Raw genomic sequence first — 15431 nt, 5'->3', positions numbered from 1 at the left:
TAAGCTTAACTTTAAACATACCAAGCATGAGCATATCATATCATATCACACCATAGAAAATCTCGGTTCTCATGCCGTGAAACTTCAGGGTGATGAGATTTGTCCCGGACTTGCGATTTGAGATTCCTGCTAGGGCTTGGCTGTGGTGCGATGGTGAATGTACCAACCGACGAAAAAACGAAGACAATGCAAATGAAAGCAGAATACTCTTGTAACGACCAATCATTAAACGTAATTCGCCTCTTTTCATTCTTTCCCCCATCTTCGTGATCCCCGGGAAAATACACCATGCCTTTTTGACATCGCCTTCACTTACACTTACACTTCCACTCACACTTACTCTTCCGCAAACCTTCACAGACCATTCATCCCGCTCCTCAACCAAGCCCCCGTCCATCCTTGACTAGCCTAGTAACCACTGCAGTGTAACCCTCTTCTCACAAAGTCAAAAAGTCACAGACTCACAGATTCACAGCCTCCATGTCGCCTTCACCCGGCCAAACCCCCCGAAAGTTCCCTCTCCCTCTCCCTTTCCCCTCCTCAACCTCAAACCTCAAACCCCAAGCCTCATTCCCTCAAACTTTGCCCTCCACAACACAACATAACCACGTTACAATTCACAAACATTTCTCACACGAGTCTCGTCAAAATAAGCTTGATTCACATCCACCTTTCCGTCCGTGCATAAGAGCGCATCCGTGCGCGCATGTAGATCTCTAACGCTCCCTACTCCCTGGCGTTTCGCATGTTTCAATATTCTCAAGAAACTTCTCGAAATCCGGCTGTGGAGCTACTAACCATGTTGTCATTTTTTGTCGTTGCAACTGGATCGAGTGAAAAACAAAGACCGTGTTGGTTCCGAACTTACTCATAAAACACTCCATGTGTCGACTTCAAATCACAAACAAACATCAGCAAAAATTCGGACAAATCACACTTTATCCCCCTTCAAATAAATTGATCAATTAAATATGATATAATATCGATATAAACCTCTCTCCTATAGGTACCGCTACGCCCTTCCCAATATATCCATAGCCACGGATACGTGACCACGTAAACGAATTTCTGTCAAAGTAAAATGAAAAAGATATTAACATCTCAATCCTTAGCTATGCATGCCTATCCACCTATTTTACAACGAGAAAAACAATGACAGCCGGGGTAAAGTGTACATTTGTTTACCATCAACTCAGAATCCAAATGGATTTTGAGGAGCTGTGTTGCATTAGTGTTTGAAAGTGATGGAGACATAGAGATGAACTTACTGGCTTGTGAGAGGTTCGCGCGTCTGCCAGTGGGTTGTGGCGCGATGTTATTAGTGCCATTAAGTCCGAAACGAACTGGAAATTGAATTAGTTGCAGATTCATATAATAGTATGGTAAAAGAACAAAATTACCTGGTGGTGCTGGCCCAGTCGCTTGAGGGATTAAGGGGGATGGATGTTGCTGTGGCGCAGGTGGAGCTGGTGGCGCAGGGAAATTCTGGCCACCAAAACTGGTTGTTCCATTCATCATGCCTGTTTGCTGAGGCTGCATGGCAGGAGGCAAGAATGAGTTTACACCGGTAGGTTGAGGGAATTGTTGTCCAGTAGGGAATGCACTCTGGAAGCCTGTAACTTGAGGTTGAAGTGGTTGTGGCTGGAATGGCTGGACTGGAGGGTTTGAAAATGGTGTACCTGTTTGATTCGGTATGAATTGCTGAGGAGCGCCCGTTTGCATGGGAAATTGTTGAAAGTTGTTGGGTGCGCCAGGATTGAATTGATTAAATCCGGTAGGCTGTTGCATCATGCCAGTTTGCTGTTGCATAAACTGTTGTTGTTGTTGCATTTGCTGTTGCTGTTGCTGCTGTTGCATACGTTGTTGATTGAGGTCATGCAGACTTTGTCCAGGAGGAGCAATTTGAGGTTGGAAGGCTCCATACCCAGTAGCTTGAGCTTGAAGTGGAGGTGGGGCGTAAGCGGTCGCAGCTTGAGGAGCTGATAAAGGTCGCGAAGGAGGAAGTGGTGGTATTAGAGTCGTGTTTGCACCCATTTGAGGGGGTCCAGGACGTTGACGCGCTAAGTTTGCTGGGAACAAAGGCCCAGAAGGAGCAGGTTGCTGTTGAGGGAGCCCAGTTTGTTGATTTCCAATTCCAGCAAATATTGAAGGAGTGACGGCAGGTGGGCCTTGGGGTTGCGGTGTTGCTTGAGCAGTCGGCTGTGCTTTTACTGGTTCGAGAGGAGTGGACAACAGGGAAAGTTCTTGCATCGAGCCAGTGATAGCTGGCTGCTGTGGAGCGGGAGCCGGTGTAGACTCGACGGGTGCACTGCTTGTGGCTTCTTGTTTAGATGGCTTAACATCCCATGCATCATCATCGAACCCTCCTCGCTTGACGTCCTTTCCTGCTGGAGTTGGAGCAGTTGCGAGGGGTGTGGCAACACCTTGAGGGGATGACTTGTCGGAACCGTTCTGCGAAAAAGCATGTGCATCCACCACATCATTAGTTTGTACAGCAGGAGCGGGGCGACCTTTTCGAGTATTATTTTTCAATGTACCACCGGGTCCAGAAAAGAGACCAGCTTCACCCTCATCGTCACCAAGGCTGACGTTTCGCTTCCCATCTTTCCGCATGTATTTCTTGTCTATGAATCTTATTATCTTGATGATATCCCCCTCGCGAATTCCAAGGTTCCGAAGTACAGTGGCATCAATATCAGGCAAAACACTCTCATCCATAGAATCTCGCTTGAATGCCTGTGCATATCTCTCACAAAGACCCACAGCAACGTCGCAGGAGAGGAAGAATTGGAACCAGTCATACTCTGGACGTTCAATGCTTGCGCCGACACTTGCACCATTGCTTGGCTGTCTTTCGGCTGCTCGTGACTTTTGCTGCTTTTTAATGTCTGATAACGGCTTATCTTCATCCAAGGAAATACCGGTCATTCGTTCAACATATTCCAGATCTTCAACTGACATTTTGACAACTGGGACAGCAATTTTCACGCCGTTCATTTTGTGAAGATTTATCTTACCGTCTTTCAGCGCTAGAAATTGTGCCTCAACACTGAAGGACTTCGAGCGGTCCGTCCAGGTTCTTACTTTGGCAGGATCAGGTTCTATGGATTGTCAGCTACAATGCATTGCGCTGGATTGAAGTATTACTTACTGGATTTCGAAGATTTCGAAGAGCTACTTTCTCGGCCATTTTCTCGTCTCTTCTGTTGCCCAGATTGGTTACCATTGTCACGAGCATAAAGACTGCTACCTCGTTCGGGTAGTCGCATTCCAGGGCCTACCTCAACCTCGTCTCTCTTCGCTGTCTTCAGAGCCTCCCTTGCTAATCGCGCTTCCTCAAGTCGATTTTGTTCAACGGTTGATCGCCCCGCGTTTATTCCAGCCGAACTTTGTGGCTGCACTGTACCAACAACTTCGATGTAACTACTTGGAACAACTCCTTCTTTCGCATTCTTGACCCGCCGTACCATCCACCATTCCTCACTTTTGACATCGTCAATTATAACGACTTCATCCCCAACATTCACATCTACTTCATCCTCTCCCTGTGCCACAAAATCGTAGAGAACTTGTCCTCTCTTCTGGCCAGATCCAGATCCTGCTGCAATAACCTCTCTTAATCCTTCTGCTCGAACAGCGCCCGCAAGTTCTCCCAATGCACTCACAATTTCCGTCGCGGTGTCTTTAGCCCCGGCGTGGAAATCAATACTCTTGGTAGGGCGTACTAGTTCCATGAAAACATGCTTGCCTTCCAATGAATAATGCGTCATTTTCTCCGCTGTCCAAGTTTGTTCTGGTCCATCTCGGGCTTGCTCCGGGGCGATCAAAATTGTACCTGTAGCGATATTGATACCTAGAGTTGTAGGCATTTTCTTCTTTTTACCCATTACATGCACCATCTCGCTGATGTTATACATGTGAAACCCACCTGGTGCACGACTCGCTCTAGGCTCATCTGGGGCGTCTACGCCCATTGTAGCGAAAGATACTCTATTATAAGGAGGGGATGCGGCAACACCAGTGGGAGATGCAGGAAGCCTTGGGGAGTAATGCCGGGTAGACTCTCGATCCCGTTCTCGACTAGGCTGCGGTACAGATACTTGCGATACTGGTCTCGCAGGTAATGTAGGTGTGGGTGGTTCTTCATCGGAGGCTTCGGGGGTGAATTCTGGTGGGGCTCGAGCTACTGGAGCGGACGATTTCCTCTGTTGTTGCTGATTTAATATACCTGCAATTGCAGTGGCCGGGGTCGCAACTACTGGGGATTCGGGGGACTGAGGTGATAGAGGAGACTCGGGCGCCTCCGGTGCTTCTTCTTCTACTGCAACTGGTGGTGGTGGTCTTGGTCGGCTTGGAAGACTTGGAGCAGGTGCTTCTTTGGGCTCTTCTAGGTTCTCAGATAATTCGATATAATTTGCAGGTACAAAACCATACTCTCCCTCAAAGCCGACCAAGATCCAGTCCGGATCTGATGTGTCGAAAACCTCGAGTTGTGCATCTTCCGTGAATGATAGCTCCTCGTCTGTCTGTCTTGTGTAGTCGTAGAGAGCTCTAGCTTTGCTAGATGGTACTGCCTATAGAGATAGAAGTTAACATACGCTGCACCATCGCCAAAAATTCCAGCATGTTCATATTGGCATATGAACGGGTAAGTTAATCCCCTATTGCCATTGTAATGAATCGCAGATCTAAATTGAATATTCATACCTCCTGGATGTAGTTATTTGGGATTAATCCCACGGGTTCATCCTCATCGTCTGCAGAGGCCTTCTTTTTTGCTTTCCACCAGTCGTCTTCTGTGCTCTTCTCTAGCACGTAGAGGATATCACCTTCGTTGATAGTAAGTTCTCCCTCGCCTGCCGGAACGTAATCATATACTGCGGTATAAACACCCAGGAAACCCATCTTGTATAATTCGTCTGTGAGGTTGCTATGAGGGGAATACTCCTCCTGCTCGGTTTCGAAGTTGTTATCGTCCTGCGAAGTGGTCTAACGACTGCCCCATGTAATTTCGGAAATTCAGTGGTTCCAAGTTCGCGATGCCGGATTTACCCAGATTTGGATGAGCTTGCCGCTTTGAACAAATGCCAAAGTTGTGTTGGGCTATTGGGCTGTTGAAGTCGATGGTCTATGTATGCCGAATGATTAAATGATACCGAAGCAAATGAATATTCTAAGATCTTAGGAGCAATACCTAGGCAGCTTCAACAAATGAGTGTAAACACGGATTGGGTTATTGTGAGGTGAGTTGATAGGAAATGATGTTACGTAGTTGGTCTCAAAGGGTTTCCGTATCTAGGGTCACATCTAGATGCTAATGCTAATAAGGTTGTTTAATGTAAATCATAGCGGTTCGTTCGCTCTGCATAACAAGTCCTAGAACATTTTAGAGTGCAGCATCTAATTCACCAATTATTACTCGACTCAATCAAGCCAAAGTTCTTTTGTTCATATTGAAGAATGCTACTACTTATCTCTTCTATTCACCAGTTCACCAGACATCGAGATACAAAGACGTGGTTGAGCTGCATCCACCAGCTACGTCAGTCAGCATGGTATGTAACGATACTGTACGTCAGGCATTGGCATGTCAAGATTCATGCATTGATTCTTGGGATGTCCCGATGGATGATCAAGCATAAACTGTATCATGTAACTTTTACTGGGGTGTGAACGCACATAGAACACACATGCTAACAACTTGGAAGTCAATATAAGTACCTGGGTATTGCTTTCATAGGCTCGTTCGAAAAAACAACATCCGATGAACCATTGTTTACAGAGTTGAGCTGATATAGTCGTCGTGAAGTTAGCCGAAATAGACGATTCCCAGCAATGGGTGCCCATTCTCTTAGGGTGATAGCAATAGTACTCATCGAATGCGTCAACTGTCTGTCGTACGAGATTCTTTGAGAAGTTGTATGTTCAGAGTGTATATAGCTAGCTACTTCATGAGATTTTTCAAAATACGGGAGGCGTTGGGATTGTCAAATCTTCAATCAAATCACCCAACATTACATTATCAGATTTTAATAAGTATACCTGAAGTTCATGGTCCTCTCTAGTAAGACCATCCCCTTTCTCTGTCGGCCGTTGGCAGACCAAAAATATATCGAGAAAATGCCAACAATGGCAATAATGAAAATTTGGGAGCCAATACTGACCCAAATTGCTGTCAGATATCGAGGCGCCTCATTATACTTGATAATGAATGCCCCGGCAATTCCTCCTAACCCATTACAGGCAGTTCCGGCAGCCGCAAAGGTTGCTCTTTTCCACTGTCCGACAATATTGGATGATTGGTATGCATTCATTGCTGCCCAGTTTGACACATAACCTCCTGTCGCCAAATACGTTCCAATATATCGAACTGTGTCTTGACTAGCGAATCCCAACATGCAGAACCCCACAATGGTACAGATGGAATTGAAAATTATGACTAAGCCTCGAAGTTGATAACGATCACCAACTATCGAGGAGATAATGACGGGAATCACAGCATAGAAATACGGTGGTGCTGATAACATGATGGAACTGTCCTCGGAAAATCCCATTCCAGTTTTCAGAATGATGGGTAAAAAGTAAGACATGCCTTTGGTTGGAGTTAGCATATCAGTCCCATTAATGTTACTGGTGATGAATACTTACTTGTCGATACCAAGTTCAAGCAAAAAAGCAAAGCACAGAAACCGTAGATCTTTGGGTCTAGAAAATGGACAATACATTCTCCGAACGAGAACTCCTCGGCCTTCACGTCGCCTCTATCATCAGAAATTCTTGTCAGTGCCAGATTTTGCTCTTCGGCCGTCAAGAAACGAAAACTTTTATGAGCATTTTCTGGGAAATCCACCATCCAGAAATAGGTTACGCATCCCACAACTATCAACAAATTAGCTTTCGACACCGGGCCATCAACCGGAGTAACATACCTATAGCAAGCAAACCTTGCACTAGAAACATCCACCTCCAACCGGCCAAGCTCCCTTTACCATTCAAATGGTTCACACCATAGTTAAGGAAAATTCCCAGACCAACAACAATAACTTCGCCCGTCTGCAAAAAAGCGAAACGAAGTTGTTGTTCTTTTCTGGTATACCAAGTTGAAATAAGGTAGCTCAGTCCTGGAAAGATAGCAGATTGAGCAATTCCCAGGAGTAGACGAAGGGCTACCATCTGTTGCCAGGTATTGATGAAAGCCGTACACTTCGCCATGCCATTAGAATTTCCTTCTTCAAATTAAGCCTGGGATTGACTCAGAGTCTTTCATACCAATGTTATAATGCCAAAGCCAATCGTAATCAATGAGAATACGAATCTTGGTCCACACATCCTCACACACAGTGTAGCTGGCAACTGAAATGCTACACTTGCCACTGTGTACACTAAGATTGATACAGACTGCAGTATATACTATCAGTACGCAGGAGCAAAATCAATCCACATAGCACCGGAACTTACATATCTATTCCCAACTCCCAAACCTAAATCCGCAAAGAAATCATCTGCGACACTGGCCGAACTAATGATTCCCGAATCCATCAGATTCAAGCTACACAATATTCCAGCGATCGTACATAACCTCCAGTCCACCTTCCTCACCAACCTCCTTTCCAAATTCTTCCTGGACGCTTCATCGATGTCAAGATCTTCATTTTGATATGTAATGGGGGCAGCATATGCTGTTTTCCCATCATCATAATGAGAAGAATGGTGAGGCGAAGAAGCTGCTGCGAAATCGGGGGAGCCCATTGCTGATCGAATCCCACGCCGTTCCTTGTAAATTCCACAAACACACAAAAATGATACTTCAAACAACAATTATACGCACTCGCTCACAAAATCAAAAACGTGAAAAATTTCGACAGCACCGGATAATTATAAATCAACATCTAATCCAATAAAATATTGACTCGTGAATAAATAAGCCGGAGATGAACATTTCTAAGTACCCAGGTCGTTCTTACAAAGCATTTGCGCATCCGCTGCAGAATGACCAGATAACGCAGGTCCCCATGTACACTTTGTGCGGGGATTCTACGGCTTCGGAGCTACGAGGGAAGGATGGGAGTTCGGGTCCGCGGGAGAGACTTTCTATAGTCCATGGCGGATTTGTTCCGATTGCTTACACAGGATTCATTGTTCGTAGAGGTGTCCTTTCCGAGAATTGATATTTGGAGAGACAGCCAGGGGCAAGAACGAGGGCGGAAGAGATTGTAGAAGATACAACCTGGCTTTGCGGGAGGGTGGGTTACCGAAGTTCTCGGATATGAGATGTTGTTAATCTTTTCCTACTTGGCTTCCAAAATATTCATCCACTCGAGCCACTCTCATTGGATTGACTCTTTAATCTTTGAACTCATGTTACATTCGAATTTTGTCGTTTGATAGCTTCGAGTCGATACTCCTTTACATATCGCACGAAAAGAGTTATAGGAAGACTGCTTTTTCATGTTGCAATATGATTTCATATCTTATCAGTACAAGGTTAAGATCTCAATAGCAATAATCTCTTCAAGAAATCGGATCTGAATTTGGATAATCTTATTTGAAATACTATTCGTATGTGAAGTTGTTGTCTAAGATTTCTTCCATGCTGTATTATCAAATTGATTATAGAGCTTCATGAGTTTCTTTATTATATAACTTTTATATCTTTGAGATTTATTACCTGTTACGTCAAGTTTGTATTCCTCAATTGGATGGGAGTATACAGGAGTTGAGGTCTCGGAGTATGAAATCAGTACGAGATATTCTCCTTCATAACCCTTGAATCAATAGACCGAAAATACTCGAGTACAGTTGTATGAACAATTACTCTAAGTAAGTGAAAAATGTGCTTGAAGGTAGATGTGAACTATTCCTTGATAGTTTCCTGGGATTATATGGGAGGTTTATGATGGTTATATGATGTACTAGGTAGGTAATTACAATTCTTCGATAACATATATATACATTTAGATTTCCCCCCTCCTTGTAGAATCCAGAGAATTCATCGCACAAAATGAAACCCAGAATCAACCTTGACATTCTCCTCGTCAAAATACTCAATCTTGAATTCTGTAATTCCCACACCCGCAAAACAGAATGAATGTATAATTCTATATCTCAAATCTACATCAGGACTTCCTTTGGCTACAACAGTAACTCGATTCACATCTGTTTGTTCCTCGACGATGCCGTTGTTAAAATCGAGAACATAACATTTCTTATCAGCTACTGATCCGCTTTTCGAATCAACACTCCAAACCTCGATTTGGTTTGCGCTTTCGCGGAGTCGGTAGATTGATCGGGGGAGGGGATTGCTGGATTCTTCACACTGTGTGATGCAGAGATACTCGAGATCTGAAGTTGTATCTGTCGGGTAGCGGGGGTGGAACGAGCTCGAGCTCTTGGGGGATGATTCAGGAAATTCGGTTTTTGCGCTGAAGTCCTTCCAGTTTCCTTGGAGGCCACGGAAAGTGGATTTAGCGAAAATGGCCTTTCCGTCCCGGGAGTCTTGGAGTGTTTTTTGGAGTTTTTGCATGACTATCTGGGCTTCGGTGATGTTGCACTGTGAGTCGACGTATCTAGCTGGACTCACCATTCCTTCTCTTTCGCCCCATGATAGGTTTATCTTCTGAAGCCCTAGTTTTCGAGCGGTTTCCTCCATTAAGCCGGGGTAATCACTGAAGAAATTTTGGGGGACGGATGAAGGGTCTTTATCCATCATGATCCTCAGTTCTTTCATAAAGGCACGGAGATTCGAGGAATCATCGTCGTCTATCTCTTCACGATCATGAGCAGGAGAAGAAAGTCCGCTGGCTTGCTTGCCCCATTTCCTCGCGATCACGCGCGCTTGACTCTCCAAAATCCCCCAATATGATCCGTCGAAAAATCCCATGAGTGCTAAGTTGCTGGGCGAATCTCTAGAGCTGCTCATACAATCTTCATTTAGCAGCAAAGGAAGACGGGGATATGAGGCGTTGTAGCCTAAACTCTCTTTAATCTCTTCTAGTAGGAAATTCAACACTGGAGAGGTGGAAAATCCCGTCGCGTACACGACGGCTGCGATTTCTTCTATTTTGATTTGCTCGGATTGCGATTCAATGGTTGCGAGCATTAAACTGCTGTTTTGCTTTTACGTGTCAGATATCGTTCAATGGAAGAATCAAAAGAATTGACTTACTGTTTGTGGTTCGAGCTGAGAGATCCGACCAAATACTTGTTTGATCGCACCAGATCTGATGAATTCCGCATACTTGTCACCTACAACCGCATACGGAGCTCCCAAATCAACTTCGTCGTCGTTTCCTACATCCACTGTCCCAGACATAAGCATATTAAGCGTATCTGTTAATTTTTTCCTCTTCTCCGCATTCGAAAGTCCAAAAGTGAATAAAATCGGTCCCTCCGGTCGCGACGAGAGATCGTAAAGACGCGAATCTAATTGCACAAATGAAGGGAGTTTTTCATTTCCGCTGCGGACAAAAGATGGTATGGAAACGAGAGGATGAGGCATCACGTGTATTATCTCTGTAGGAAGAGTTCCAGTCCCAGTTCCAGAAGACGAATACTGCGCGTCGGATATCTGCATGGCGATTAGGGAGGCTACTTCAGCACCGGAATGAGAACCCCCTATGATGAGGATTTTTCCTGGTAGGGGTTGTGGTTGGGTGGGTGAGAGATCGGAAAGTTGCCGGTATTGGGAGCTGTGGAGGATGGTAGATGGTTGGCCATCTTGTTTTTGAATCAGGTTGGTGCATGGAAATGGAATTTTTCTGGCCTGGGAAAAAAATCCAGATGCAATGATCAGATAGTCGAAAATCTCAATCTTTTCGATGGGAGTTTCCCCTTCGAGCGCGAGGCTTGTGATTTTCCATTTCTTGGTCGCCTCCTCTGGAGAGGTTTGGATGTGTTCGATCACTTTCACGCAGGTTTGGAAAGCGATGGTGCCAGCTGGTATATATCTCGCAGAATATTCCTTCAAGTATCGATGAACTTGCCACGCTTTAGGATATATATTGGCCGGAGGCTGCATCTCTACCGAATCCCAGGCAAGATCAGAAAAACAGACGGTGAATTGCGAAAGATTGGTATGCATTTCAGGATTGATGATTCCATTGGGATTTGATTCCACGGCCCAGAGACCCCCAACGTCGGTCCCCTGCTCGAATACTGTGACTTGGAAGATGGAATCTTGGGAAGATGACTTGAGGAGTGTTTTGGCCGCAACGAGACCTGCTGGGCCGGCCCCAATAATTGCGACGGTCACCATGGTGGTTTGTGATGTTGCTGCGTGTGTCAAACTTTCAGGGCTCATTTACTGCATCGATGTTGTACTTGGACTCGATGAAACTAGTAGGGTTTAGGTACACTATAAATACATACGGAACTTTTGTGGGACACACCAACTGTTGCATTTATGACTTATCACCATAATATGATTGGCTATGGAACATGATATGATCTGATTCTTTGGGAAATTGATCTCTGTTTGTGTTGGCCATTTGGGCTACGATCATCACGAACTACCGAGAAATTCTATCTGGACTGTTGAACATGATGGGTAATATATAAACATAACTAGATCCCATGGAATGGAGACTTCGAAGAAACTATCTCTCAAATACAGCTAAATTACAATTTCGTCTTTCAATCCTTATGAGCCACCATTGCCAAAAGCACAAACACGTGTTTCCAAAAAGTACAAGCAATCATGTTCTACAAGCGTGCATCTCGGCGTTCAATCAAACAGCATGCACATCCGCGTGGTGTCCCAATACAGATCGAGTAGAAGCCAGAATATACACACTCATATCATCCATTTCATGGGGACTTGAAGTATTGCCAGACTTGGTTTTCCGAGTACTCCTCGTTCCATGCATTCCCTGGTATGAAGTCGAAGGTTCGATCTTTTTTCGAAAAAGTAATGTTCGGTAGGGGGGCAGTGCGCACACCATTACGGCAATGGTGGGTTCGCAAAGAGCCCAGACTGCATTGGCATTGGGAAATGGGTTTGTGTAGCTTCCCTCGGTGTAGATGGTTCGGAGGACGTCAAAAAGTATGTCAATGATCACTAGGCCTGCGATAGCTGCCACACCCAATTTTCGAGATGTGGGCATGTGCATTGCACGCAGCATGCCTAGAGGCAATGTCACCGCGGGTGGAAGACCTTGTTAGCTACGTCGATCAAAAATGCTGGAACTTTTGACGTACTCAAAATATCTCCCACTGTGTTGAGAACACACCACAAAGTCTCGAGGCCAATGATGAGCTCCTCAGATATGGTGTTGCATGCTTCTTTAGGTTTGTTAGTTGAAGTTAACCTTACCAGGTGGGAACACAATACCAACATCTTCAAGATGACTGGGGGTTTTACAAGACCAAAAAATGGCGAAAAAGGTTGCGAGAAACGAAATCCCAGTGTAGATTGCGACTGCTAGCCACCATTTTCGAAAGGCATTGGATACCGAGGATAGAGCCCAGTAGAGAGCTAAGAAAGATGCTTTCACAAGGTATATGGTCACCCAAAAGAAAACAATATTGACGATGCCCACGTTTTGTGCATACATCAACTGATCGTCGCTGGGAATATATCCTCCGAGACCAAGTGCATATAGTTGGTAGCCATATTGGATCGGAAGGTAAACCTGATATGTGATGGCAAAAGCGAGTAAGGATCCAAGAGCCAATGCATTAAAGATGTCATTTAGATGCAAACTCTTTCCTTTTTGCCATCTAATGTAGAAACAGCCAAATGTAAGTACAGTTGAGATACTTAATAGGGTCCATGCCAGCGCCTACCAATACAATTAGCGTTGCGTACTCGACGGATCAATTTAGGATGCCGCTACTATACATTCAGATTCTCGAGTGGAACAACAAGAACCACAGCTCTGGGGGTTTCGGCTATGGATATAAGGTATGTGCAAAATTATGGGAGCGGAGTACGACTCCAGATTGCAAAAAAATGAGGTGTCGACGAACTTAGCCAGTGTGCGTGTGAGGAGAATATGCTTCCTTGCGGGAACTGGGCGCTCCTCTCATCTTCTTAACACCATCTTACAATCACGGGGGTAATAACTGTACCGCCTGTTGCCTACCTTGTCCTGCTGCAAAAACAATCTTCAAGAGAATTGAATAACATCCTGCAATCTCTTTCCCGTTCTTCAGTGTGCATCATTTTTGTGTGATATCGACCCCAGCCTGCATTCTAAATTTGACAATTGATGCAAGGGAATGGCAATCTATGATTACAATATAAGAAGGACTCAACGCAAAGATGGGGAGCGATACTGAATCAGAGCTGTTTTCGTTCGTTTGAATGACTTTCAGTATTCGGGCAGATCTACACCTGAAGCTACCTTTTTGGAAGCTTGAACGAGTAAGTGTTTTTCTCTGTCACATCTACCTACCTACAATTTATCCATGTACTATGCCGCTCAGTTGAACTTGAGCGGCGCGGTATATTCTAGACACACGAATTGTGGATATCGAGGATCTGCTGATAATTCTTTGTTTGGAAGGTCACAAGTTTGGGGGCCGAAGATGATCTATCTCGAAACGAAATATGGTCATCAGCAGCCATTGAACACGCAATGCCATATTTGAGAATACTCCAGTAAGAAAGCTACTAATTGGGTATGTATACACGGCGTTAAAGCAAGAGGTAGTCGGGGCAATCCTTTTTGGTTATAACTCCGTACCAAGCACGTGCCACCCACGACCCTGTTATCTGCACCCACCAGGGTTGAGGCCGGAGAAGCCTGAATTTGTACCATTCGTGAGCGTGGGTAAGGATCTCCCATCTTTGTAGAATCTCGTTAATTACCTAGGATGTATAAAGATAATTCTTCGACTTGATTGGGTGCCCGCAGATGATGTTATCAAAATTCTAGCGCCCATCGAGCCATCAAAATTGTCACCGAAGCTTAGACCATTCGTGCCGACAATTCCTGCTTCCCATCAAAGGAGGATCGCCAATGACGGATACGCAGATTCCGAGCACCCTGTTCGAGCACGCAAGGATTGCAAAGATCTGTGGAACCTAAGGTTTCATGCACAAACGGTCCGTACCGTTTAAATGTACAGAGCAGAAAGTGCGCGGTGCTTCTCAGAGTAAAAGAACTTCTGAATGTATGTACGCAGTCCTCTAGTGGTGGTTTGATGGCCGTCCATCGGCAAGAGGATCAAATGGAGGTTCCTCGAACTCCATTACAGAACCGTCTTTAGGCTTTTCAAAATACATCTTAGGTAGGTTAGAGCCATCAAGGGCATTTTCCATGACATACTGTCTGACGGCTTCAAAACTTCGACATTGCCTTGCCGTGTTGAAACTGGGATGTGGAGCATCGTGGCCTTTCGACCAGTTATAGGCGACTAGATGTACATCAGCATCGCACATTAATTTTTGACGTAACATGCCAACACAGTGATCTGGAGGTTCGTTGTATCGTTAGCATAAAGATGAAGAAGCAACTGTCCAAATAAGGGAAGAGCACCCACCCATATGGTCGTGCCACTCTTGGTCGTTTGTTTTGATTTTTCTTGCGGCTTCTCTATAACAATCTGGATATGTATGTCGCCATAGCGATTCCTGTATTCAATCGTTAAGTAATGTTGTATGTTGAAAAGGGTGGGTATAACCTACCAAGCAATGCAATTGGTGAATAGCTTCCGCGAAAGCTAGTCTCCCGCCCCCATATTCGGCTGGAACCTTTACAGGATTTTTGGAAGCATTTAGCTTCCCGAAAGTCTCCTCTGATATGCTGATTGCGCCATCTATCGTCATACGTCAGATTCAAGAAAGGAGGTTTATGTGGAGGTCTTACAGTCGGTCAATTCGGCCCATGCGGCATCAACAGCTGGCAATGGAGGCCCTTTGTAAGGAGACGAGGATCGATTGAAACTACCGACCAAGCGCTCAAAGTGATGAGTGTCGGGAACAGAATTAATGGTGATGGCTGTGATTGGTTAGCACGAGACACATGAATGATAGCAATTTCAAGTTGCACATACTCCATTGGAGTCTATCCTCTACACAAATCGCAGGTAAAGACCTTTGTATGAGGAGAGTCTTTATAAGGAGTCCCAGTGATTTAGATAGCAGGGTTAGATGTAATACCTATGGTAAAACTCTCCGAAATACGACATTTCGTCCACCGCATTTCTTTTGAAATTTGGACGTCTTATGCTGCTGCAACTCGGCCAGACTTTGTGCAGCTTCTTCGTCACTACAACAAGCTTCGTCCGAAGAATCATGGAGGTTTTCTCTTTCCATTTTATTGCACCCGAATTGTAAAAGTAAGGAAAATGTCGAAAACGTGAGTTTAAACTTAAAAATAAAGTGACCAGTAGCCGGCAACTGTGTTCAAGCCGGGAAATTTCCTTGGTCTGATCAAAATAACTTGGTGTAAGACTTGATCGCAGAAAAGAGCTCGAGAAGACAATTA

General features: G+C 44.8%; 4 protein-coding genes across 4 annotated transcripts; all 4 read right to left on the bottom strand.

The window, feature by feature from the left end:
• Window positions 1-1192: 1192 nt before the first annotated feature.
• On the bottom strand, window positions 1193-7749 carry Bfra_002277 (putative cytoskeleton assembly control protein sla1 protein; the record flags this gene model as incomplete). The annotated part of the gene is made up of 11 exons (XM_037332699.1): window positions 1193-1218; window positions 1269-1343; window positions 1401-3101; window positions 3152-4574; window positions 4708-4989; window positions 5488-5538; window positions 6165-6592; window positions 6649-6879; window positions 6930-7203; window positions 7270-7398; window positions 7459-7749. The coding sequence occupies 11 exons, from the start codon at window positions 7747-7749 to the stop codon at window positions 1193-1195; spliced, it is 4911 nt and encodes a 1636-aa protein (XP_037194827.1).
• Window positions 7750-8989: 1240 nt separating this feature from the next.
• Bfra_002276 (putative flavin-containing monooxygenase protein) lies at window positions 8990-11399 on the bottom strand (the record flags this gene model as incomplete). The annotated part of the gene is made up of 3 exons (XM_037332698.1): window positions 8990-10114; window positions 10166-11285; window positions 11368-11399. 3 exons carry the CDS (start codon window positions 11397-11399, stop codon window positions 8990-8992), a joined length of 2277 nt encoding a protein of 758 aa, XP_037194826.1.
• A 327-nt stretch (window positions 11400-11726) lies between these two features.
• On the bottom strand, window positions 11727-13026 carry Bfra_002275 (uncharacterized protein; the record flags this gene model as incomplete). The annotated part of the gene is made up of 5 exons (XM_037332697.1): window positions 11727-12151; window positions 12196-12279; window positions 12311-12779; window positions 12839-12888; window positions 13011-13026. The coding sequence occupies 5 exons, from the start codon at window positions 13024-13026 to the stop codon at window positions 11727-11729; spliced, it is 1044 nt and encodes a 347-aa protein (XP_037194825.1).
• A 1105-nt stretch (window positions 13027-14131) lies between these two features.
• Window positions 14132-15259, bottom strand: Bfra_002274 (uncharacterized protein; the record flags this gene model as incomplete). The annotated part of the gene is made up of 6 exons (XM_037332696.1): window positions 14132-14415; window positions 14485-14575; window positions 14630-14760; window positions 14811-14942; window positions 14998-15055; window positions 15128-15259. The coding sequence occupies 6 exons, from the start codon at window positions 15257-15259 to the stop codon at window positions 14132-14134; spliced, it is 828 nt and encodes a 275-aa protein (XP_037194824.1).
• Window positions 15260-15431: the final 172 nt, after the last annotated feature.

Source organism: Botrytis fragariae (genome assembly GCF_013461495.1).
Source record: "Botrytis fragariae strain BVB16 chromosome Unknown tig00000012, whole genome shotgun sequence".
In the NCBI taxonomy this organism is placed as follows: Eukaryota; Fungi; Ascomycota; class Leotiomycetes; order Helotiales; family Sclerotiniaceae; genus Botrytis; species Botrytis fragariae.
Note: the sequence above shows the minus strand (reverse complement) of the source record. Positions and strands in the feature narration are given on the sequence as shown.